Source organism: Lutjanus erythropterus, chromosome 13 (genome assembly GCF_056507025.1).
Source record: "Lutjanus erythropterus isolate fLutEry1 chromosome 13, fLutEry1.hap2, whole genome shotgun sequence".
In the NCBI taxonomy this organism is placed as follows: Eukaryota; Metazoa; Chordata; class Actinopteri; order Lutjaniformes; family Lutjanidae; genus Lutjanus; species Lutjanus erythropterus.
Window position 1 is genome coordinate 1,763,579 of NC_139329.1, and position 14,673 is coordinate 1,778,251.

At 39.1% G+C, this 14,673-nt stretch overlaps 1 protein-coding gene across 3 annotated transcripts; it reads left to right on the forward strand.

The window, feature by feature from the left end:
- Window positions 1–1,659: 1,659 nt before the first annotated feature.
- dnajc24 (DnaJ (Hsp40) homolog, subfamily C, member 24) lies at window positions 1,660–8,565 on the forward strand. Of its 3 annotated transcripts, none has more exons than XM_084734550.1 (5): window positions 1,660–1,778; window positions 3,061–3,164; window positions 3,715–3,850; window positions 7,749–7,817; window positions 7,946–8,565. In XM_084734550.1, exons 2-5 carry the CDS (start codon window positions 3,063–3,065, stop codon window positions 8,167–8,169), a joined length of 531 nt encoding a protein of 176 aa, XP_084590676.1. In that variant the 5' UTR covers window positions 1,660–1,778; window positions 3,061–3,062; the 3' UTR covers window positions 8,170–8,565. The 3 variants fall into 3 exon arrangements, with proteins under 3 accessions (XP_084590676.1, XP_084590675.1, XP_084590677.1); XM_084734549.1 differs by having other exon boundaries at window positions 1,665–1,778; window positions 3,058–3,164; XM_084734551.1 differs by having other exon boundaries at window positions 1,683–1,778; window positions 3,034–3,164.
- The last annotated feature ends 6,108 nt before the right edge of the window (window positions 8,566–14,673 follow it).

Genomic DNA, 14,673 nt, shown 5'->3' on the forward strand with positions numbered 1-14,673 from the left:
CTCTGTTCCCATTTCAATTAACAGATCGCTCCTGGCCTGTACTGTCAGGACAGATTCCCCAGCATGAGGTCTGCTGCTCTTTCCTGGCTGCTCTTTCAAAGCATTGGCACAGGAATTTAACAGTGTGATCTTGGCTTTCATACTGATAATTTCACATAGTTAGAACATATTCCAGTCACATCTGTACATCTATTGTTATTCATTCTGTATTACAATTCCCAAACAACAGTAGTGGTCATTGCCTAACCACAGTAGCATGAACACATCATCAGTTTAACGTAGGCGTCTCCAGCCTTTACTCTCAAAGGAGCCATTCTTGGCCAAAAAAAAAAAAAAAAAAAAAATATGTCTGGAACCAAAGCTATTAAATTCTAAATTTTCCTTGGAAACTTTTCTTATTTGGATTTGGCATCTATAATTAACCAAGGGAGCCTAATAGCTAAATAGCAAAATTCAGAGGAAAAGGTACCAAGTCATAAACAAACGCTATGGTGACCATTTTAGTTGACAAAATATTAAAACACTTTTATTGCATGGCTTTGTTAAATACTTGATTCTGATTGGTCAGTTACAGAATTATAAGGTCTGTTGTTTCTGTGTAACAGACCATTGCTATTGCTATGACTGTTGCTATGGACTCAGTTTTATCATTTTTAAATCAATATCTTGTGTCAAATTATTGAGGTTTTTGGTAAATAACAAATAAGTGGAATAATGTACACTGAGCAGGTAATAAACCCTCACAGGGGGAAGCTGGACCTTGCTGTGAATGGCAATAACGATGTACCAGCTGTACATTATCCCTTAATTTTTTGATTTGCTGTATAGATTACACATTTTATATTTAGGGTCTGAGCACCAACCTCGGTGCAAGGTTCCTAATGAAACTGAAGGAATTACTGTTAATATAATATTTAATATCGAGCAGACATTGGATTGATTGATGGTTACAGGTCAATGGCTACTTGTACATCTATCACTGTGTAAAAATTGGTTAGTGGGCAGATTGCATGTGATGGTGAATGTTGTTAACAAAAATAATTTACAATGAAAAATTATTACAACTAAATCAATATAACCTAATCTTTGAAAAAAAATGTTTTATTAAGGCTGTATCTAAAAATGAATTCTGCATCTAATTTTTGGGTGTGCCACCTCCCTCTTTGGGTGGTGCAGGCTCACCTTGGCACACCTGTAGCTACACCATAGGTGTTACCAATGACACTAATAAGTTAACACATGTCACCTTACTGTCTCATATTTATATGGCTGCCATGAAAAATATCTACTTTCAGGTGTGGATGGACTATGGGGAATAATAATAATATAATAATAATTTTAAAACAAACAGCTATTAATCGATTAATCAAGAAAATAATCAACCAATTATGTGACTATGAAAATAATTGTTGGTTGCAACTTACATTTTATCTACATTTTATATTGATCCCTTCTGCCTGCAGTCATGCAGGAGACATGAAATACCAATGTGCAAATACTAATGTCACATTTTTAGATGAACTAACTATACAAGAGTCTTACATGTTACTGCTTATAACACAATACGTTTATTCTTTGCTGGACGGGGAGATAAATTAAATTACTTCTCCAGGCACCACTACATCACTGTGATGGGGCTTTTATTCTGAAAAAGGAAGAAGAGGGGAAGTCTTGGTTCTCGTCAGCGGAACTCGGATACACAGCTTGTCTGTTTCCAGGGGGACTGATAACATCGCTGAACACTATGTCGTCCCTCAGTTGACAGCTGTGGTTTGAAGGTACGTCCAAAGCTTTACTTTCGTGGCATAAACATATGGATAAAGACAGGACTGAGAGACAGAACCAGATGTGTTTTATGTCCGAGCGAAATGAAATATGAGTGGGTACGTAACACGTTTGTGTGACTCACCATCACTGTCCGTCCACGAGGGTGGAACATGGGTGTATTTTGTTAAACTCGTGGAAATAATGTGACTGCATGAACCAAACAAATAGCGTTATATTCATTACCAAATATTTTGAAAGAGTCTACTTCATTTTTAGCACTGTTACACTGTTAATAACACACAAACACCAGTCCAGTTCACAGGCTTCTCTTTATGCTCAGAAGAGTATGTGTACGTGTGTGTATACTGTATATATTTGTACACACACACACACACACACACACACACACACACACACACATAGTATTTCACGTGTGAATATATCAGTGGTGGACTAACTAATTAATTGCAAATTCGCAAATTACTGTAATTAAGTAGTTTTGTTTTTTTTGGGGTGTTTGTACTTTTATGAGTAGATTTTCCAAGTCTGTACATTTGCATGTACATAAACATGCATTATACTGTCATCTACTTAGTTGCTTATTTTTAAAGTCATCATTTAGTGCTGAGTACATTTTGAAGCAATATTCAAACCTTTCATATGCATTATTGTAGCCATAAGGTTACCTGATCACAAAGGAGCCAATGAAAAACCAGGACATATGGACAAACAAAACCCAACCAAAAATGTTAATGATTAATCATTAATCAATTGAGAATTTCACCAATTAAAATGTATTAATTGATATTTAAGCCATAGTCTATAAATTGTAGTAATTTCACCACCTATGAAATTGTTTTGTCAGTTGTTGAACAAGGAAACCTCAACTTCAACTAAAAATGACAAATTTGACAAAAATGATTTAAAGAAACCCATCTGTTTTGTTTGTTGCAAATGATTAATTACTAATGATTAATCGATTGTTAGCATTTTCAATTATGAGGTAAGGAGAGTTTGGAGAGGTGACTGTACCACTGAGGATTTTAGACTGAAGATTGGACTGAATGTGGATTTCAGCGTGTTCAGGAGCCTTTCACCTCAACAAATTCAGTATCAGTTGCATAACAGGAGCTGATCTGGCAGGTTTGAAGTGAATTTTCAATCTGCACTGGATGCAGCCATTAACCTGCTGCTTGTAGCAGCAAAGTCAGTGGGAAGAATGTTATGACATTCTTCTGATAAAGGTGTGTGTTTTTTGTGTGTCAGTCTGATGTCAGTGTTGTGTTGCAGCAGGGATGTGTGAGGCAGCAGAGAAGGACCTGTATGCTGTTCTGGGAGCCAGCTCCTCAGATTCAGTCCAGCAGCTCAAACACAGATACCAGCAGCTGGCCTTACAGGTAAACACACACACTGCTGTATCTGTCTGTCCGTCCATGCGTATGTCTGTGTGTCGGCCCAAAGAAACACAACCACCACTACTACTACACACTGTATGAGGATGTCCCGCTGTCGATTATTTTCTCGACTGATCAATTAATTAATCCTGTTACAATCTTGTAAGTTGAAAAATAGGTCCTATTTTTCAAGTCTTTCTTGTAACGATTGTTGTCATTATCGATCAATCTGTCAGTGATTTTCTCCATTAGTTGTTTGGTCCATAAAATATCAGAAATGTTGATCAGTTTTTCCCAAAGTCCAAGAAGACGTCCTCAAATGTCTTGTTTCATCCTCAGCTCAAAGATATTCACTTTACTGTCAGAGAGGAGTAAAGAAACCAGAAAATATTCACATTTAAGAAGCTGAAATCAGAGAATTTGGACTTTTTTTCCTTAAAAAATAACTACTGCAGAACTACATGATAGAAACTCATATAGCCTTCAGCAGTCTGAGTGTGTGTGTGTGTGTGTGTGTGTGTGTGTGCGTGTGCGTGTGCATGTGCATGCACAGTACCACCCAGACCGTCTTGCAGGTGAGGCTGCTTCAGAAGCAGAGTCTGCTGTGAAGAAGTTTCTGGAAGTCGATGCAGCCTGGAAGATCCTCAGTGACCAGAACACCAGGAGACAGTATGACCTGCAGTGCAGAGGTACCACTTCACATTTCACTTCATCTACTGATATCACTGATATGTTCAATGTTTAGTTTAGAAGTGAAAAAAATTCAGTAATTATTTGTGTTATGTTTGATTCATACTCACATTTCTGATTAATTCTTGATTTTATGGCAGTGGTCAAGATTTGCATAAAACAGTCAGTCTTTCTCTCATTATGAATGTGTAAATACATGCTTTGCAGAAGATGATTCCACTATCCTTGGGTTTTAGTTTGCAGGAGAGAGAGACAGAGACCTGATCTGGCTCAGGACAGGCAGGTGTGGGTCGACCATCATAGAGGAATCAAGTTAGCAGCAGGCGTGAATGTGACAGGAGTTTTGGGTGCAGTTTGTGAAAGACATTTATGCTGCAGCTCCTCGAGCATCATGCAGAGTTCCTGAGTTTAGTTTACCAGCAGCTGAGTGTAGGGATGCTTCAGTACCGCTGTTCATGTCTGATATCAGACATGCAGTTCTGCAACCTTGAGTATTTGTTTTTTCCCTCTCTTAAACAACTATACTGTTAATAATACCTATATGATACTAATGTATTAGTCTTATACATTGTACATTGGCTCCCAACCTGGGGTTCAGGCCCCCCTTAGGGGGGCACCCAAAATCCCAGGGGGTCCCCAAAGCTTTTGTCTGCTTTGAGGTTATCAAAATAAATTTTGCACATTAAGTAAAATCACAATTTATACATTATCATTATACATTCTTATTGTCCTCAATCAAAAGTAGTAGGCTGCTTAATATGCCGCACCTCTGTGACCCCTCTCTCATTATGAGTGTGTATACACAAGCTTTGTAAAAGATCCTCCCATTCTCATAAAGATCCTTGTGGATAGTGAAAAAAACCCAACCTAATTTTCATACATTTTCATCCTGGAACATCATGATATCACTTAGATCCCAAGTGATTTCAATAGTCCCTTTCAGACATGGAATATGTAACATTACCTACTTAAACTATTAAGATTATAGCTTTTTCTCATTCAGATTTAATGTTATATTAATGTTCTTTCCAGTTTCATTCAGACATGACAGCACATTTATGGAAAGAGTCACAAGTTAGAGAGACAGACAGCAGCGAGATAGAAATATTATTATTGCAAGCAGTGAAGAATAGTGTTTTGTTTTCTTTTAATGGCTGCATCACTGATACATTTTAACATTTATTTTGCTATTAAAGCCCTAAAGACCATTGTGAGCGCGAGAGACACATGACTCTGCATCAATAAATAATGAAATTAATTCAGTTAATGACAGTCACCTTAGGTCACACATGTCAAACTCAAGGCTCACAGGCCAAATCCGGCCCGCGATGCAATTATATACAGCTCACGAGATAATTTCATGTGTCTATTATGAATGGCCTGCCAATAAATAGCACTCCCACCAATCATACTACAAATCCCAAGATGCACTGCAATCGGTGCCGCGCAAGTCAAGACCTGTGCACCAATCCCTCTTCCCGCTGCTTGACACACTGATCAGTGGTCAGCGGATGAACGCATCGGTCAGCGCGTTTACAGTGACACTTAAGCTAACCCCCAAAATAAATGACCAAATGAAAAGTGGACTTTGAAAACAGGGACTCTGAAAGGTTTGAGGCAGAGAACCTGTTTGTCGACATCTGGAGGTAAACCTGTGCACCTTGTTTGTGGAGCTGGTGTGGCTGTAATTCAAGAATATAACATAAGACAGCACTATGAGACATAACATCAGGACAAATACAAAAACCTGGACACACAGCAGAAGCTACAGAAGGTGGAAGAGTTTAAAAAGTGTCTGGTGTCACAGCAGGTTATGTTCTCAAAAGCAAAATCACAAAGTGAAGCTGCCATGAAAGCTAGTTTTATAGTGGCAGAGATAGTCAAATCAGCCAAATCATCCTGGCCATTTACGGAGGGACAGTTTTTGAAGCGCTGCATGATTCCAGACAAAAAGCATTTTCAAATATCAGCCTCAGCAGAAATACTGTTGCTGATTGGATATGTGAGCTTAAATATTCTGAGCTGAAATATTCTCATTTTGCTTTATGTTACTGTTGAAGTAAATAATTATTTTAAATTTTATTTATTTTATTTAGGAAAAAGTTGTTGCAGTCTGGCTGTTCAAATTCATATTTCTAAATAAAACCTAGTCAGTTTTAGACTGTGAATGTTAATCCTGTTTGGCCCACGACTTAGACTGTATTTTAAATTTTGGTCCCTTCTGTGATTGAGTTTGACACCCCTGCCTTAGATGGTGATACAAAACAGAGCTCTCTCTCTCTCTCTCTCTCTCTCTCTCTCTCTCTCCCCCTCTCTCTGTCTCTGCATGTTTCACCTTGTGCTGCTGCTGACTGATGTTAATCTGACAGCATGCAGTTCACACTCGAGCTATAAGTGTTACAGAAATGTTCCAACCTAAGATTTCCATTATGGTGTTTACATAAAGTGACCTTATTCCAGTACCAGATCAGTATTGATCCACCAAATTGCCAACAGATTGACATAAAGGAGCGCATGTCTTAAATACCTACTGTCAAAGCTAAGCTGTGCTAAGACATATTGGGACTATTCCATAAACTTGGAAATAAATAAAGTCAAATCAAGCAGGAAAATGAATACAAATTAAGTACAGCTTATAGTCCTGAACAGTTTCTGATGCTCAGTGCTACTTACACATTCAGTCAGAACCAATAATGTGCAAAGCTTTGGTGCCCAGCCATCATGCCATGTACAGCCAGTATCATATGTTAGACAGATGGCCCTGGAAAGTTTGATTATTACTTTTTAACACAGGAATTCAGAACAGTGGCAGTGGGTTATTGATCTTACTGTCCTTTCAGATCTCAAACTGTAAGAAATCAAAGAGACGTTGGGTTTCTCGTGGTGTACGTGGAGTATATGCTTCCTCCAGCCTCTTGCTCATCATTCGTCCTATTTTAAATTAGCTCTGGTTTAGCAGCAATTATTCCTCACACAGTGTAACACTAATTAAAAACCAAGCAAAGTTTAGCACTAATTATTCATGGTTCAAAGTCATTATCACTGTCAAACTGTACGACTTGCTAATGACTGCTTCCTCAAGAGTGAACTGTAAAAAAATGAAGAGTGTGTGAACCTCCGTACACCTGTCTACCATTATCAATCTGTCCATTGGTCCATCACTTTTCATCCATCCATCCATGTTGATGGCAGAGGCTCTGTCCTCTTTATTTGTTTAGAGAATGTGGGCATTGTAGTGACCAGGGCTTCAAATCCCAACCTCAAAATAATTAAAAATTAGTTTTTATTGAAATTTGAAATATTGTTGTTCTTGCACACTTTACTGATATTGAGTGAGTTTGGTAACAAAAACAAACTAACGGATCAAAGCAGCAGAAACCAACAACTTCTGTGTTCTGTGAGGTAAAATTGCTGTTTTTATCAAAAGAGTATGGTTGTTCTGAAGAGATAGTGAAGCAGTGAAAATATTCTAAATATAGCATATCATAGTAATCTGATTATTTAAAGCTACAGTGTTGAAAATGTACAGTGATTTATTGACAGAATATGGCAACTCAAAAAACAGTGCAAAATTATAAAAGTGCTCAGAGCATTGATAAATGTCAATAACAATGACAGATGTTTTTCAGTACTTGTGAAAAAATTAAAAAATATAAATCCAGAAAGGTAGTGAATGGATCAAAATACTGAGACATACATGACACTTTTGTGGGTTACTGTTCTGATTGATGGAAATTGCAGGAAGCTACAATGATTGATCAGATTTGCAGAAAAGGTGCAGAGTTTGGACAAATTTGCAAGGTCACAAAGAATTCACAGAGATTGGTTGAATTGTTGCGATCACAACATCGCAACTTCCTGGAGGGAGTGAATAATGATGCATGCATGTCTCTCCAGCTCGGGAACTGAAGCAGGATTGGCCAGTGGATTCTACAGTCTGTCTGGAGGACATGACCTGGGACCAGGGTAACTACACACCATGTGCACTTAACACATACACACAATAAAATAACATTAGTAGGGATGCTAAGATGTTTCTCATCTCAGTTTGATAGGTAGTTTTCCATCTAAAATGTAAGGGTGTGTTGTTTCAGATGAGTGTGTGTATACACACAGCTGTCGCTGTGGAGGAGGCTTCAACATCTCAGAGGAGGAGGTGGAGGAGGAGACACAGAGGAGGCAAGAGGATGATGATGAGGAGGAGGAAACAAAGGACAAAGAGCACAGAGGAGTGGTTGTTTGCTGTGATACATGTTCCCTCAGTGTGTACGTCACATGGCCCTTACACAGAAAGACTCAAATATTAAAATGCCAGTAATAATACCAAATGACTGGTTCAACATTTCCCTTTTTGGAAGAGGACAGTAAATCAAATATTTATCAATCAGAGTTTACAGATCTACATTGAGCACACTCTTTTGCTGGGTGAGCTGACTGGAGGGTCAAAAGAGCCTGACTCGTGAGGAGTTAACACTTTAGTGCCCATATATTTTTGCATGGGTTACATCAGTTTTTCACATGTGAATAATGAGCTGTAAGCCCAGGGACAACTCATGCAGCACATAGTGTGTGTGCGTGTGATCAATGGGACTGGAGTTTGTATGTTGTTAATCTCTCAAACTACTGGTACTGGTACTACTACTACTACCCATCAGCCTAAAAATTTTTGTGCACATTAGGGATGTACTGATCAACCGGACCTGACCAATGACCAGCTGTCTGAAGTGATACACGCAGCAGACTCGTACTCACTGTAACGTCACACCCACAGCAGCGCTGATCACAGACACACACCCTCACATACGTGTTTGCATGGTATTAGTGACAGATTCAGATAACAGGATAAAGAGAAGACAGACAGGACACAATGAGACACAACAGCTGACAATGTTGTCAAACAGCGATAAACCTTGTAGCTCTTCAGGCTAATGTTAGCCAGCAGCAGACTGCTGTTCACAGACTCACAGTTAAAATCTCACCTCCTGTTCTGTCTGAAGAATAAACAACCTGTGTTGATGTGTCTTATATAAGTTATTTAATAGTCAGTGTTTTATTATGAACATCCAATTTAATTTTACAAGAAAAGTTGCAAAAGTCTTTGTGTATTTTATCACTTATAGTTCCTAGAAAGACAAAAATTTGGAATTCGCCAAAATTGGATTCAACAGGTCAGACCCTTAAAAAATTGAAAGTAGCCAAGAACCACAAGTCATCAACAACTGCTAGGCTAAAAACAGGGCTTGTTTAGTCTGTCTCTCTTAGTCTGCTTAGACTAACTGAGCTACCAGGCCACCCATAGAAGTTTTGTTTGATCTTAACCCTGTAAAACCCAAATATAGAAAAACACTAAAAAAAAAATGTTCAACCATTAAGATGTTGTTGTAGGAGGCCTTTGATGCTAAAAATGAGGTGTTTTTTTAAAAAAATGTTTTTGTAAGTTTTTACAGAAATGTTGTAATATTGCAACGTTGGGCTCAATGGGGAGCAGAATCTCCTGTATTTGTACTCATTGTCTGAACAACAATACAGTACTAAGGATTCATTTGCAGGGTTTTGCTTTTGTCCCAGAACAGTATAACATGAAAAATAATCTCAGTCATGTTGTTATGAACAGTCATTTATTGCAACAACTAGAACTTTGACATTTATTTACAGTGATAGTCCCAGAAACAGTTCTTGTCCTCTGAAAAACAGAGGCGAACATCACACTTGCTGCATTGGGTATTAGTATACCCTTTACTGCAATGTCTGCAGCGTCCTCTCTTCACCTTCATTGGGAAATGTCCAGTTAGGTCCTTGCGCACATCCTGTGGGGGGTGTGCACATGCTTTCTTGGAAGAGGGACCGTTTGGACTCCCATCACCTAGGGATGGTCTCTTCCAAGCATTTAAAGGACTCCCTGCTGCATCTGGGCTCCTGTTGCCTGAAGATGGTCGTCCTCTCTTTGGTGTTTTCAGTGTTGTGTCCACCTGGAAAGAGAAGAATCAATATTAATATTAATAATCAATTCATGTACATGCCAAAAATTCATGATGATACAAGTCAAAGATATCACAAACATGGCAAATAGCAGAAATAGATTCTTACCAGAATGAGAGAGGATGCTAGTTGCGCCTGGAACTTTCTCATGTTCAGTATCTCCTTCTTTGGCATCTTGAGAGCTTGGCAGTGCCGCTTGTAGAGGAGCCAGGCGTTGACCACAGCAAGGGTGATGGTGTGCCAGAAGATGTACATGTACCAACGCTGGGATTTCAGGGCGAACTTGTATTTCGCTGTAAACGAGTCCAACAAATCCACACCTCCCATATACTGCTTGATGCTGCTGAACTTCCCCTTGAAAGGAATCATCATCTCATCCACAGAATTGTGCTCTTCGGGTACCACCTGCAGGCATTTCTCTCTGAATGATTCTAGCCATGGTCTGAGTTTCCAGAGTTTGTCCCTCTTTTCAGTCTCTGGCACTGTCAAATTGTTCACAAAATGTAATGTTGTCAACAGAGATTGGAATCTGTTGCGGGACATCACATCAGCAACAGGGGAGTACCGCGTATCTGTCTCCCAATACATACGGGTTCCAGCCATTTGTACCAAGCCCATCCTCAGGTACATGCCCAACATTTTCTGTATTTCCTTTGTGTTAGTGTTCACAGATCTTCCATCATTTTGAATGCTGTACTCATTTGTGTTGGTTGCCAGAGCTTGAATCATGTCTTCTGAGACAAACTTTTCAAAGTATTGCAGCGGACCAGAAAAATCAGTATTGGGACTGATAAAATCCTTTTTTTGCCAGTGATATCTGTCACGGGGCTTGATGTGTTCATTTGATTGGGGCTCAATGTCCACATTGGCTGGGCAATCAGGTTCTTGGTTTTCTTTGTCCACACAGGCATCATTATCCGAGTCCTCGTCACTCGCATCAGTGTCGTCGAACTCTATGTCCACATCACTCTCTCCATTTTGGACAATCCCAATCACATCCTGCACATTGTACCGAAGATCTCTCCTTGCTGGTGGCATTCTGAAATGGAAAAAATAAGATTGAAACAAATGTATATATAAACAGCACACATTCTTATTAGATTCTAGATAACCTGCAGAAAAAGAGGGGATGGTGGGGAGATTGATTTCAATATGAAGCGTTTACACATTGCACTGAAGTAACCTATTCACACATTTAACTGGTCACACAATAGTGTATAGCTGACCAATTGTAAACTCTGATTATCATACTAATAGGTATGCAGGTAGCCTCCAATTTACAACAACACCTTACATTCCTGAACATCAACACCTGTTCCAGAACAATGGAAAAATGCCCTCCCCCAAGCATCCCCCACAACTGCTTTGACTATGAATTGATAGGAACATTTTCTTATTGATAGCCAAGACAAAGGGCAGACATGCACAAACAGAATTTCTTTGTTAGAAAGTCCTGCTTTCTGTGATAAGGGGAAGATACTGAGTGTTGAAGGTGGTTAGAAATCATTATAAGTAAAAGAAAATGATTAGTTATGGAAATATATCTTTGCACACTAGTTTCTAATACAATAATATGTAATCTAATATCAGTCTAGAATGTGTAAATCATGTGTAGTTTAAAGTTATATTGGGAAAATTTAAATTGAAGTTCCTCTCAAAACAGGGTTGTTTTGACTACCACATTCACCCAACGTTGTAATATTGCAACAATTACAAAACAAGCTCTAAATAAAATGTAAGGCACATTTTCCACAATGACTACATATGGACATGTTCTAGACACTGTAATAAACACAAAAAAAATATTTAAAGCATTTTACTTACTTCAATCAGATAAATCCAGTCCAGTAAATCGAGGGGATGATGCTCTCTCAAAAATCTGGAGGTTGTGTGACTTCTTGACCCGATGGCAGGCCTTATATACAAATGTATGACCCAATAGCATTCTGAGACCGAACAATAGGACCAAACGAGTATGTTAATGTGGTTGAACCAAACAAAAAAAAAAAAAAAAGGGGGTTTTGGGGGATAACAAAAATTGTTGTAATTCTGCAACAGTGGGTCACCAGAGCAGCAGCAGATTAATTCAATGCCCAACATGTTATGATCCAGAAAAGTTAGGAATGAAATGAGATAAATAAATCCCTGTTTTGTTAGCTTTGCCACCGTCTCTGCTATGCGTCTGCACCATAGCCATATTGGAGCATTCAAGGTCTGCTAGTAAGTTGAGAAATGCAGACTTCAGTACAAAACTGACTGGAACTCACTTAATTCTGAACTGATTTTTCTGAATCTTGGTTTGTTATAAATGTGATAAATGGAACAGTGGATCAAATAGTGCTTACTTTATGGAATGAAATTCATTCACTGGGAATGGTATAATCAGCTCTGTGCCAAAACATGAACCTTCTGAATAGACGCTTCTACTGAGACATGCAGGCTCCCACCTTTTGCCACATTTATGTTTTCCTTATTAAGTTTATATTAAGTTTATTTAGTTATGTATGCTCAGGAGGTCACAATACCATTGCACTTTTATATGAAAATTAAGACTGTGCTGTACTAAAACATTTTATTTAAAAAATTAATATATCAAGTAATTGAAAAGTAAATGAAGACTGTAAAAATAGAACTTCTTCTACTTAAATAGAAAATAGAGCTACTTTATAACTTGCTGTGTGTGCTGTCTGGCCCCCAGCAGTGATAAAAGTGCCTTTTATAGTGCTGTGGATATGGATAGAGGTTGTCAGGAGGACCAGTGAAGCCATCATGGGGATTGCTGTGAGGTAATGAGATGCTAAAGCAGTAGAGGCTGATGGTCTGTCCCCTGGAGAGTCCATGTGTGAGGTTTAACTCAGGCAGAGTGAAGGGCATCTGTAAACTCTGGGGTCCTTGCTGCATGTCTGAACCTGCCTCCTAGGTGGCATGATGCTGCTAAGCATACCTGATGCTCATCAACCACAAGAGAGAGAAAAAGAGAAAAAAACAAGAACTTTACGAATCTGGAGTTTGATGTCCTGCTTTCAGAGATCCATAAAGGAAAATCTGTCATTTTAACAGTGTCAGCAGTGGAATTAAAAGACCTGCTAAAGCAAAGACACGGGAAAAATCAGTGCTGTTAATGTTGTGTTACCTGAGGGTCAGACTGTCACTGAAATAAAGAAGAAACATCTTGATATAAAAATGGCTTCAGAGAGAAAAAAATACTCGCCACATTAAGGAGCGACTGATGACTGCAGCAGGAAGTGAGACTTAAGGGTAAGTTTTCGTCGAGAAAGACAACAGAGTAAGTGAGGATGTTGGCCTAGACAGAGACTTCATAAACCTGCATGTGCAGATATACAGCCAATACACCTGACAGCAGGTAATAATAGATCACTGAATTAATGATAAGAGGTTTTATATGTAAATTTACAAATATTTTATAATTGGAAATGGAATCAAACAGGATAACGTTGACATAATTATGGAGTGTAATTTATTTTTCAAACTCAAAATGTCTTCAAACTAAAGAAATCTACAGGCATTAATGAGAAACTGGTTTGATACCAGCAGACTGACTGCACATGACTCTACAACAGGTCTGGACCTTGTAAATTGTAAAAGTTTGTATCTGAAAGAAAATTCTAGAATATGAGGAAATTGGTAAATGCAACAAGTTCTCCTAAATCACTCGTACACAGTACTGAAGAACAAATCTGTTTGTATGAGTTGTTCTTGCATGAGGTCCAATGATTCTACATAACATCCACAGTTGAACAGTTATACTGAGGAATAAGATTCTCATGGTGTTTCATGTGATTAATTATCACAGAAGGTTGAGTGAAACCGACAAGACACAAAGAAGTGTGGAGTAAAATCAGGGGAAAAAAAGCAAATCATTTGTATAAAACTACATCCCATGACCCTGAAAAATTATGCTGTGACCGCCTAGGGATCCTGACCCCCAGGTTGAGAACTGGTGCCCTAAATGGCAGAGCTATTCTCTTCTCTGTGGGGCTGCGACAGACACACAAAGGGATAAAGGCTGGTAATGACTCTGCTCTCTCTCTGGTCACTCAGCCTGCAAAGGTCACAGCTGACAGAAGCTCCGAGTGATGATCAGCTCTCATCTATTATCCCCCCTGATCCATCCATCCATCCATCCATCTATAGGTGTAGAAGCAGGGTGGAGGGCAGAGAAAGTTAGGGTTTGACAGAAAAGAGGAGGGGTGGGAGATTCTCTCTAATTATTTTCTCTGCAGCGTCGTCACAATCAGCAATAGTGGTCAGCAGTGTTCAGCGGCATAGGACTGTTTCTACTGATGCACTGATAGTAGGGGTGGAGATTGGTATGGGTGGGTGTTTTGGGTGGGGTGGGGTGAGTGGGGGTGACAGCTGATGTTTAAATGAGGGGTTGGTAGAATATTGATGTGACAGACACACAGAGACGTGCTGGGATGTGCTGGGACACAAAATCACTTTCACCAACACACCACCTACAATTAGAGCGCTTCAGATCACTTTCTACCAAGCGCCACCCCACTGCAGAGCCCCGCCCCTATCCTGCTCATACACTGTAAAATCTTATCATCGATTGAAGTAAGCCAACTCATAAGGAGACAAGCTGAGCATCTACTGATGAAGATAGAAAGCTCCAGAGCTGCAGCTAAGTGGACTTGGTTGTTTTCTCAGCTGAACCTCTGCCTGACAATAAGTGCACTCCTCCAAACAGACAACTAAGATATTGCCTTTACCTGTGCGTTCACATGATGGCAGCCTTGTGTACCCTGTGTCTGTTTTGTAGGTTGTGCACCTGAGTGTTGTTGAGAGTAATCAAAAACTCCGCAACAGTGCCAAAATC

Bases quoted from the DNA above. Each gene is read 5' to 3' on its own strand.
- dnajc24 (XM_084734550.1), top strand. From the start codon at position 3,063: ATGTGTGAGGCAGCAGAGAAGGACCTGTATGCTGTTCTGGGAGCCAGC. The intron at 3,851-7,748 runs GTACCACTTCAC...ATGTCTCTCCAG, and splicing joins GTATGACCTGCAGTGCAGAG to CTCGGGAACTGAAGCAGGAT. The intron at 7,818-7,945 runs GTAACTACACAC...GTGTTGTTTCAG, and splicing joins GGACATGACCTGGGACCAGG to ATGAGTGTGTGTATACACAC.